The sequence below is a fragment of the Entelurus aequoreus genome, linkage group LG12 (genome assembly GCF_033978785.1).
Source record: "Entelurus aequoreus isolate RoL-2023_Sb linkage group LG12, RoL_Eaeq_v1.1, whole genome shotgun sequence".
Taxonomy (NCBI): Eukaryota; Metazoa; Chordata; class Actinopteri; order Syngnathiformes; family Syngnathidae; genus Entelurus; species Entelurus aequoreus.
In genome coordinates this window covers 53,098,653-53,109,789 of record NC_084742.1, presented here as the reverse complement: position 1 = coordinate 53,109,789, position 11,137 = coordinate 53,098,653, and the positions used below count along the sequence as shown (strand labels likewise).

At 39.4% G+C, this 11,137-nt stretch overlaps 1 protein-coding gene across 1 annotated transcript in view; it reads right to left on the bottom strand.

Moving 5' to 3' along the window:
• The window catches only part of LOC133662879 (prolactin-like), a 16,910-nt gene extending 6,549 nt beyond the window's left edge, over positions 1-10,361 (bottom strand). The window contains exons 1-4 of the mRNA XM_062067055.1: positions 10,322-10,361; positions 10,089-10,255; positions 3,381-3,491; positions 314-493 (exon numbers count right to left, since the gene is read on the bottom strand). Of these exons, the coding sequence (XP_061923039.1) occupies positions 314-493; positions 3,381-3,491; positions 10,089-10,255; positions 10,322-10,343 (480 nt within the window). The 5' untranslated portion in view covers positions 10,344-10,361. The remainder of the gene's footprint in view (positions 1-313; positions 494-3,380; positions 3,492-10,088; positions 10,256-10,321) is intronic.
• Positions 10,362-11,137: the final 776 nt, after the last annotated feature.

The following is an 11,137-nucleotide window of genomic DNA, read 5'->3' as shown; positions in this document are numbered from 1 at the left end:
GCCTCGCTGTGACATCACAGCGTAGCCAGACTGCTAAACCCAATGTGCAAGCTCTCGCCGAAATGCATGAAACTTATGATGTGATACTTTGGCGTCGTTGTAACATTATAAGTCAGAAAATACCAAATTCATCACCACACCCCTTTAAGTGATTGTGTGATTTTGAGGCCCAAATAGTCTTCATTGAAATACTTTTGTTCAGAGTGACAGCTATCGTGGTCATGATTTGTTCAAGGCACGCTTCACCGTCGTGCAATTCAAGGTGAGCGAAGAGGAGTAGGAGGAGGCGGAACTTATATGCTGTGGAGCGTACCTTCTCGGCCACTTTCTCCACGCCTTTGCGCAGCTCGTGCACCATGGCGCTCATCTCCAGGGCTTTGTCCGAGCTGAAGTTGGCGAGGTCGTGCTGGCGGGCGGTGATCTGGTGGAAGTGCCACAGGGGGTCCCTCCACGCCACCAGGAGCTTGAGGATCACCTCGGTGAGCTCCTCCCGCTGCAGTGACACAATGAAAACATGCTCATAGTAGGCTTGTACGGTATACCGGTACTAATATAGTATCATGGTACTAGTGAATCAAAACGGACATGATATTGCTGGTTTTACGAGCAAAGGAGCATGTTCGGCAGCGCACAATCACAGAGTACTAACAAGCAGGCACAGTGTGTAGACAGAAAAGGGAGAACGGACGCATTTTGGCTTTAAAACTAAAGATAAAGGTGAAGTTATAACACTGAAACGCCCTCAGGAAGAGATGCTTTAAGACATACCTGTAGGTAGCTAGCTAGCGGCTAACATCCATCTGCAGTCGGCTAAATCACTAATCCTCGCCTCCATGGCGACAAATAAAGTATGTTTCTTACAAGTAGCATTATCACTGAAGGACGAGGAATAGCTAAAATGCTTAACTACACACCGTAGCGTCACAATGTAAACAAACGCCATGGGTGGATCTACACCTGATATCCACTGTAGTGATACCAAGTACAGGAGCGTATCTAGTCGTTACTACTATGATTACATCGATATTTTTTTATCGTCACAAAATCTTTTTTCCTTGTTAAAAAAATTCTTATGTTTATAAACATAATATGAGACATTGAATGTGACCAATGTATGATCCTGTAACTACTTGGTATCGGATTGATACCGAAGTGTGTGGTATCATCCAAAACTAATGTAAAGTATCCAAACAACAGAAGAATAAGTGATTATTACATTTTAACAGAAGTGTCGATAGAACATGTTGAAACGGAAAATAAGCAGATATTAACAGTAAATGAACAAGTGGATTAATTATCAATTTTTACAGTTTGTCCTTTATAATGTTGACAAAATAATAGAATGACAAATGACACAATATGTTACTGCATATGTCAGCAGACAACAACAGCCTTTGTTTGTTTACTTACTACTAAAATACAGGCTGTCTAGTATGTTCACTATTTTATTTAAGGACAAAATTGCAATAATAAACATATGTTTGATGTACCCTAAGATTTTTTGTTCAAATAAAGTCAATAATGCCATTTTTTGGGGACCCCTTTTATTTAGAAAATAATCTAAATACATTTTGGTACCGGCACCGGTAGCGAAATACATTTTGGTACCGGCACCGGTAGCGAAATACATTTTGGTACCGGCACCGGTATCGAAATGCATTTTGGTACCGGCACCGGTATCGAAAAGCATTTTGGTAAAAATAGAAATAAAGCCAATAATGCCATTTTGTGTGGTGCCCTTTATTTAGAAAAGTATCGAAATACATTTTGGTACCGGCACCGGTATGGAAATACATTTTGGTAACAATCCGGTATCGAAATACATTTTGGTACTGGCACCGGTATCGAAATGCATTTTGGTAAAAATAAAAAATAAAGCCAATAATGCCATTTTGTGTAGTCCCCTTGATTTAGAAAAGTATCGAAATGTATCGAAACACATTTTGGTACCGGCACCGGTATCGAAATACATTTTTGGTACTGGCACCGGTATCGAAATGCATTTTGGTAAGAGTACCGGTATCGAAATGCATTTTGGTACCGGCACCGGTATCGAAATACATTTTGGTACTGGCACCGGTATCGAAATGCATTTTGGTACCGGTATCGAAATGCATTTTGGTAAAAATAAAAAATAAAGCCAATAATGCCATTTTGTGTGGTCCCCTTGATTTAGAAAAGTATCTAAATAAATTTTTGGTACTGGCACCGGTATCGAAATGCATTTTGGCACCGGTATCGAAATGCATTTTGGTACCGGCACCGGTATCAAAATGCATTTTGGTAACAATCCGGTATCAAAATGCATTTTGGTACTGGCACCGGTATCGAAACGCATTTCGGTACCGGCACCGGTATCGAAATGCATTTTGTCCCGGCACCAATATCGAAATGCATTTTGGTAAAAATAAAAATAAAGCCAATAATGGCATTTTGTGTGGTCCCCTTTATTTAGAAAAGTATCGAAATGTGTCGAAATACATTTTGGTACTGGCGCCTGTATTGAAATGCATTTTGGCAACAATCCGGTATCGAAATACATTTTGGTACTGGCACCGGTATCGAAATGCATTTTGGTAAAAATAAAAATAAGGCCAATAATGCCATTTTGTGTGGTCCCCTTGATAGTATCGAAGTAGTAGTAGAAGTATCGAAATGTGTCGAAATACATTTTGGTACCGGTAAAAATAAAGCCAATAATGCCGGTTCCAAAATGTATTTCGATACTGGCGCCGGTATCAAAATGCATTTTGGTAAAAAATAAAGCCAATAATGCCATTTTGTGTGGTCCCCTTTATTTAGAAAAGTATCGAAATGTGTCAAAATACATTTTGTTACTGGCCAAAATGCATTTCGATACCGGCGCCGGTACCAAAATGGATTTCGATACCGGCGCCGGTATCGAAATGCATTTTGGTAAAAATAAAGCCAATAATGCCATTTTGTGTGGTCCTCTTGATTTAGAAAAGTATCGAAATACATTTTGGTCTCGGCACCGGTATCGAAATACATTTTTGGTACTGGCACCGGTATCGAAATGCATTTTGGTACCGGTATCAATGCATTTAGTTAAAAATAAAAATAAATCCAATAATAGCATTTTGTGTGGTTCCCTTTATTTAGAAAAGTATAGAAGTGTATCCAAATACATTTTGGCGCCGGTATCGAAATACATTTTGGTACCGGTATCGAAATACATTTTGGTACTGATACCGGGGCCAAAATATTGATATCGGGACAACCCTAGTTGATAGTTTGCAACCTCTTGCAGCAGAATTTACTCCATTTTGCAACCCTTTGTACTTGCAAACAAGCCAGTGTTCTACAGAGGAGGTGTTCTGTGCAGCATGACTGTGATTACGGTGCACATGTTCACTCACTGCCATCCTTTGAGCGTTCTCCTTGCCGTCGGGGGTCAGGAGGGTGGAGGTGTGACAGTTGCGGCTGACCCTGCCGATGTGATTCTTACTGGGGAGGAAGTACTGCTCCTGCTGGGCGGAGGTAGAAATGCAAGATTAAAATGCCATTTTGGGTCGCGGGTCAAGTAAATGTCATGGTTTGAGCTTACAAGGGTGATTAAACAAATACTGCTCAGCGTCTCATGAGATCACCGTCAACTCAGATCTGGACTTTTTTTTTTCCACTATTAGTAATCCAACTGTTTGTTTCTCACACTTACATATGCATTTTCTCAAAAAGCTATCCAGTATGTCATACATCAATCGCACAAGAACTGCCACAAATTAGTATTGAATGAAAAGAGCAGTGACAATTTCAAAAGTGAGCAGTATTATCTTTGCAAAGCAGATTTTTCTATTGGATTTGCTTAGATTGTATTGTCAAATTCAAACACTGATGACATCTATTAAACAAGACAAGAGGCAAATAATTAAACAGAGACAGAATTCAATTTGGACTCAATATTGAGGAGAGTCGTCTGTACACTGTACCCTTGCACAGTATCTCAGCACGCTCTGCCAAAAGATTGCCCGCCGCCTCCTTTTATTTTGGACCCTCCCCGACCACATGGCCACCACTGTTTCCGAAGGACAAAGGTCGCAAAAAGTTCACAGAAAAGGTCGTAAACCATTCACAACATGTATGTCATCCAAAATAATTTGGGATTGACCAGTGTGTTTTGTTCCCTGAGAGGAAGACTGGTCATGGTGCTTTTACTCTTTAGTTTCACACTTGTAATTACTGAACAAACTATCTACAAATGTACCCTTTTATTTACTATTCAAAAGTAGGTAAGCAGGTACATGTTGAAGACATGTAAAGACTAAATCATTTGGTTTCAATCTGATTCTTTCCAGCTGACTGTTTACACGGCAATAAAATGTGATCTTTGTCAGACTCCAGTATAAACGCGCACAGACCCCAGTGTGGCCCCCTCGACGTCACTTAAATAAAGTAAAAACAAAGGATTCCGTAAATGAACAAGGAAGTCCCTACTACTACAAAATACAATAAGTCACCACACTTTAAAAATTAGTGCTTTTTTAATGTGAAAATTAAAGAAAGTAAGAAATGTATGATGAGATATTTACTGTACAAAACCCAAAAGCAGTGAAGTTGGCACGTTGTGTAAATGGTAAATAAAAACAGAATACAATGATTTGCACATCCTTTTCAACTTGTATTCAATTGAATAGACTGCAAAGACAAGATAATTAACGTTCAAACTGGAAAATGTTAACTTTTAGAATTTGATGCCTGCAACATGTTTCAAAAAAGCTGGCACAAAAAAGACTGATAAAGTTGAGGAATGCTCATCAAACACTTATTTGGAACATCCCACAGGTGAGCAGGCTAATTGGGAACAGGTGGGTGCCATGATTGGGTATAAAAGCAGCTTCCATGAAATGCTCAGTCACTCACAAACAAGGATGGGGCGAGGGTCACCATTTTGTCAACAAATGCGTGAGCAAATTGTTGAACAGTTTAAGAACAACATTTCTCAACCAGCTATTGCAAGGAATTTAGGGATTTCACCATCTACGGTCCGTAATATCATCAAAAGTTTCAGATAATGTGGAGAAATCACTGCACGTAAGCAGCAAAGCCCGTGACCTTCGATCCCTCAGGCTGTACTGCATCAAAAAGCGACATCAGTGTGTAAAGGATATCACCACATGGGCTCAGGAACACTTCAGAAAACCACTGTCAGTAACTACAGTTTGTCGCTGTAGATCATTTGATAAAATGACTGTTTTGTTGTTGTAGTTTTCAAACACACCACCAGGGTGTGCTCAATAGAAAGTCAGTTATTACCACTCTCATGGTATGTACAATTGCTGTCCTCCCGAAGTCTTAATTAAAGCCAAGTTCTTTCTACGGGTAACCACAAACAACAACAGTGGCTACATCTGCAAGTGCAAGTTAAAACTCTACTATGCAAAGCCAAAGCCATTTATCAACAACACCCAGAGACACCGCTGGTTTCGCTGGGCCCGAGCTCATGTAAGATGGGCTCATGCAAAGTGCACTTACTGCACAGGCCGAAAACCAACATTGAATGCCCGTGTCCTTCGATGCTGAAAGGTACTTACAGGTTTTGGAGCAACATATGTTGCCATCTACAACAGCATGGCTTCATAGTTGTGGCTTGTGCAGCCCTTTGAGACACTAGGGATTTTGGGCTGTATAAGTAAACATTAATTGATTGATAGTAAAAGAGTGCGGGTACTAGAATGGTGTACAGCGCCTTATCCCCTGACCTAAAGGCAGAGTTATGGGATCTGAGGAGTTTATGGGCCTTTTTTGTCTCCCATAGTTTCTGGTGTAGAAATGTCCTGATCCGCTTGTTGACTGTAACAGTGTCAGCGCAGAACTTCATGTATGACAATTCTCACTATAAAAGTTGACTAATTTTTTCTTACTTTTAGACCTCTCTTGGCGATGCTATGGTTGCGTTGTAAGGGCTGGTCTCCTAAAACTTTAGTAAAACTTGGCCAAGTACTATTCTGTCTTGGTGGTCCTTTTTACTCAACATATGTCATCCAAATCTTAAGTCTAACACTAGATGTGACCAATCTAAGTCTAACACTAGATGTGACCAATCTAAGTCTAACAGTAGATGTGACCAATCTAAGTCTAAGACTAGATGTGACCAATTTAAGTCTAACAGTAGATGTGACCAATCTAAGTCTAAGACTAGATGTGACCAATTTAAGTCTAACAGTAGATGTGACCAATCTAAGTCTAACACTAGATGTGACCAGTCTAAGGCTAGATGTGACCAGTCTAAGACTAGATGTGACCAATCTAAGTCTAACACTAGATGTGACCAATCTAAGTCTAAGACTAGATGTGACCAATCTAAGTCTAACACTAGATGTGACCAATCTAAGTCTAACACTAGATGTGACCAATCTAAGTCTAACACTAGATGTGACCAATCTAAGTCTAAGACTAGATGTGACCAATCTAAGTCTAACACTAGATGTGACCAATCTAAGTCTAACACTAGATGTGACCAATCTAAGTCTAAGACTAGATGTGACCAATCAAAGTCTAACAGTAGATGTGACCAATCTAAGTCTAACACTAGATGTGACCAGTCTAAGGCTAGATGTGACCAGTCTAAGACTAGATGTGACCAATCTAAGTCTAAGGCTAGTAGTGACCGATCTAAGTCTAACACTAGATGTGACCAGTCTAAGGTTAGATGTGACCAATCTAAGTATGAGGCTAGATGTGACCAATCTAAATCTAAGGCTAGATGTGACCAATATAAGTCTAAGACTGGATCTGACCAATGTAAGTCTAAGACTATATCGACCAATCTAGGTCAAATACTTAATATCACCAATCTAAGTTTAAGACTAGATGTAACTAATCTAAGTCTAAGACTAGATATGACCAGTCTAAGACTAGATCTGACCAGTCTAAGACAAGTTCTGACAAGTCTAAGACAAGTTCTGACTAATCTAAATCAATCTAAATCAAAGACCAGATCTGACCAATCTAAGTGAAAGACCAGAGCTGACCAATGTAGGTCCAAGACTAGATGTGACCAATCTAAGTCAAATACTAAATATCATCAATCTAAGTTTAGGAGTAAATCTGACAAGTCAAAGACTAAGACTAGATCTGTCAAGTCTAAGACTAGATCTGACAAGTCTGGGACAAGATCTGACCAATCTAAGTCTATGAATAGATGTGACCAATTTAAATATGAGACTAGATCTGACCAATCTAAGTCTAAGACTATATGGGACCAAACTAAGTTCAGGAGTAGATCTGATAAGTCGAAGACTAAGACTAGATCTGACAAGTCTAAGACTAGAGCTGACCAATCATAGTCAAAGACTAGATGTGACCAATCTAAGTCAAAGACTAAATATCACTAATCTAAGTTCAAGACTAGATCTGACCAATCTAAAACTAGATCTGACCAATCTAAGTCTAAGACTAGATGTGACCAATTTAAATCTGAGACTAGATCTGACCAATCTAAGTCTAAGACTAGATCTGACCAATCTAAGACTCGATCTGACCAATCTAAGTATAAGACTCGATCTGACAAGACTAGGTCTGACCAATGTAAGTCTAAGACGAGATCTGACAAGGGGAATACTAGATGTGACCAATCTAAATCTGAGACTAGAACTGACCAATCTAAGTCAAAAACCAGATCTGACAAGCCTAAGAGTAGGTCTGACCAATCTAAGGCTAAGATTACACCTGACCAAGTCTAAGTCTAAGACTAGATGTGACCAAGTCTAAGTCTAAGACCAGATCTGACCAATCTAAGTCTAGATTGGTCAGACCAGATCTGACCAATTTAAGTCTAAGACTAGACCTGACAAGTCTAAGACTAGACCTGACCTATCTAAGTCTAAGACTAGATCTGTCCAATTTAAGTCTAAGACTAGATGTGACCAATCTAAGTCAAAGACCAGATCTAACCAATCTAATTCAAAGACCAAATCTGACCAATGTAAGTCTAAAACTAGATATGACCAATCGAAGTCCAAGACTAGATCTGACAAGTCTAAGACTAGATCTGACCAATCTAAGTCCAAGACTAGATCTGACAAGTCTAAGACTAAATCTGACCAATCTAAGTCAAAGACCAGCGCTGTCCAATCTAGGTCTAAGACTAAATCTGACCAATCTAAATCAAAGACTAAATATCACCAATCTAAGTTTAAGACTAGATGTGACCAATCTAAGACTAGATGTGAGCAATCTAGACCTAAGACTAGATCTGACAAGTCTCAGACAATATCTGACCAGTCCAAGTCTATGACTAGATGTGACCAATTTAAATCTGAAACTAGATCCGACCAATCTAAGTCCAAGACTAGATCTGACAAGTCTTTTTGAGCCTGAATATAAGGATGATCTACAAGATTTAGAAGCTGTGTGCTAGACAGATGCAGCTTTAGTCAAACACTCAGCATCATGTAGCAGTATTGCTAAGTGCTCAACAAGATATACAAACATAATAAAACAATCACTTACTGTACAATTTCTGCTCTCACTAGGATAAAGACTGATGCCATGTGTATGCCTTCCCCTTCACATCAACAATTCATCATAATCCCTAAAAACAATATCGCCATCTCCGGGTCTAAGTTGGATGTCAAAGTTGACCAACTTGTGGGTTTATGTCCACAACCTTCTACTATCCAGGTGAGAGGCGGGATTTATCAAATAGAATTAACTTTCCCCAACTCAGAGGCGATGCAGCAGCTCAATATATCAATATAGCAGCATAAGCTACTTAGCTATAAATACATACATGAACATAAATACTTCAGGTCACCACATTGTTGGTGGGTTTTTTTTGAAGGCTTAATGGGTGCAATAGTGCACTCCCAGTAGCTGCATTGTTAGTTAACTCTTACTTGCAGTATTATACGACTTTGAATGCATTAAAAATAAATGTGTTCTTGTCTTGCATAGGGATCGTGAATGAAGGACAACATTTCCAAAACAGTGCAGTTGCCCTTTGAATAAGTATGTTTAAAGGTAAATAATGACGTTAGGTGGATATTAGGAAGACCTCTTAAGGCAGGGGTGTCCAAACTTTTTCCACTGAGGGCCGCACACTGAAAAATCAAAGCAAGCGGGGGCCATTTTGATATTTTTTATTTTAAAAACCAATACAATATATGTATAAAAAATATACATTAAGGCCTCCACTCAGGCTTGATCCCGGGGACCCCAAAGGGTTTAGGTAAAAAAATATATAAAAAATGTGTCATTATTTAGTATTATTATTATTATTATTATTATTATTATTCAAAGTTTAAATATCTAGATCAACATAAGGTATATCTGTCAATATAACGTTGTTGTTTTTTAAAGATTTAAGTTGTATGCCCTTTTTGTCAAAGAAAACCCAGTTTTTTATGGAAAAAACACAAAATATGCAATATTTTCCCCCAATAAAATTTTAAAGTGGAACATTTCAGATTATATAATAATTGGAGCTCACAACATAACATAACAACTTTGATTTTAATGTATTAGTTTTTGAAAAAAGTCCCACTAAAATTATTGGGGATCCAAAAGGGTCCTGCTCAGTAAAGTGTTAAAAAATAAATCGTAGTTTTTTAAAAAACTGTTAACACAATAGTCTCGAGATCAACTTCAGATCTATCCGTCAATTATAACTTGTATTGTTGTTTATTATGTTCCTGGTTGGTTCGTTTTAGGCCCTTTTTAAAAAAAATTTTTTTTAAAAATGTAGTTTTTTATATGGCAAACACAAAATATGCAACATTTTCCCCCAAAAATATCTCAAAGTGGAATATTTAATGTGACCTAATTGGAGCCTTGAATGGGTCAATAATTCATAATAACAGTGTTTTTGATTCATTATTATTTTTTAAAGAAATAAACAGCCTGCAGGACAGCTTAGTGTTATTAGAGTTAACACAGCAACATTTTCTTGTCACCTGTTTGCTCTTTTATATCACTTTTTATGTTTTTTATTTTTTTTTATCGTAGTTTTAGAATGTGCCGTGGGGCCGTAAAAAAATTACCCGCGGGCCGCACTTTGGACACCACTGTCTCAAGTACTGTAAATGAAAGAGTTATTATTGTGTCTATTAAACATGCAAAGGACTCACCAGCTCGGAGTGCAGGTCATTGGAGATGCCGTGCATCCTGGCCGAGTGCTGGATGACTCGGTCAAACAGGTTGGCCAGGGACAGGACGCCACACCCGGCTGGGGCGTGGGTACAGACGGGTGCCGCTAGTCCTCCGCCCGACGTCACGTAGGCCAACAGCAGCCAGACTGCTGGCCGCATTGACACATTCTCGCAAGATGCCCACTTAAATGGTGCGCGTGGTGGTACTCTACCTGCGCTGAGGTTCCCCGCCATCCTGCCAAGTGTAGAGGGGCTGCTAAGTCAGAGAAGATGCAGTAAAGATCCTTCCCTGACTCCTGGCTTTAATAGTGACGAGAAGAGCCGGGGGCGGGGGGCGTAATGGGGAGGTTAAAGACGGGTCGGATCTGACATTGTAGTCCGATGAATCATGAATAAGAAGTCAAATCAGGTCTTTGTCGTTTATGTGGCGCCCATTCACAACAGCAAGGACCTCAAAGGAGGTCTGCAAGAGACCCTGCATGACGGAGGCAAGGAAAAACTCCCTCCGACAGTACTCAAACTCTGTGGGGCGGCTGTCCCGCCTGCGAGGGTATGGAGAGACCCCAGCTTTAGCGGTGCTATGCTATCAATGGTGTCGCGCAGGGCGTCGTTAAAGTTGTTAGTGAGGTTATCAATAGAGCCCACAGAATTTGGGAATGGCGCCATTACCGAAGGCAGTAGGCCAGCAAGAGTCATAGTTGTGACAGCATTAATGTTGCGGCTGCTAAAGCAGTGGTTATTAGTAGCTTGTCGACAATGAGTCGGAACTTTGAATTTTATACGGTAATGATCGGACATTACTTTAGTGTACGGGAGTATCATAACTTTGGAGGTGGTGACACCCCGGACAAAGACTAGATCTATTGTACAAACCCCGTTTCCATATGAGTTGGGAAATTGTGTTAGATGTAAATATAAACGGAATACAATGATTTGCAAATAATTTTCAGCCCATATTCAGTTGAATATGCTACAAAGACAACATATTTGATGTTGAAACTGATAAACATTTTTTTGTTCATGCAAAT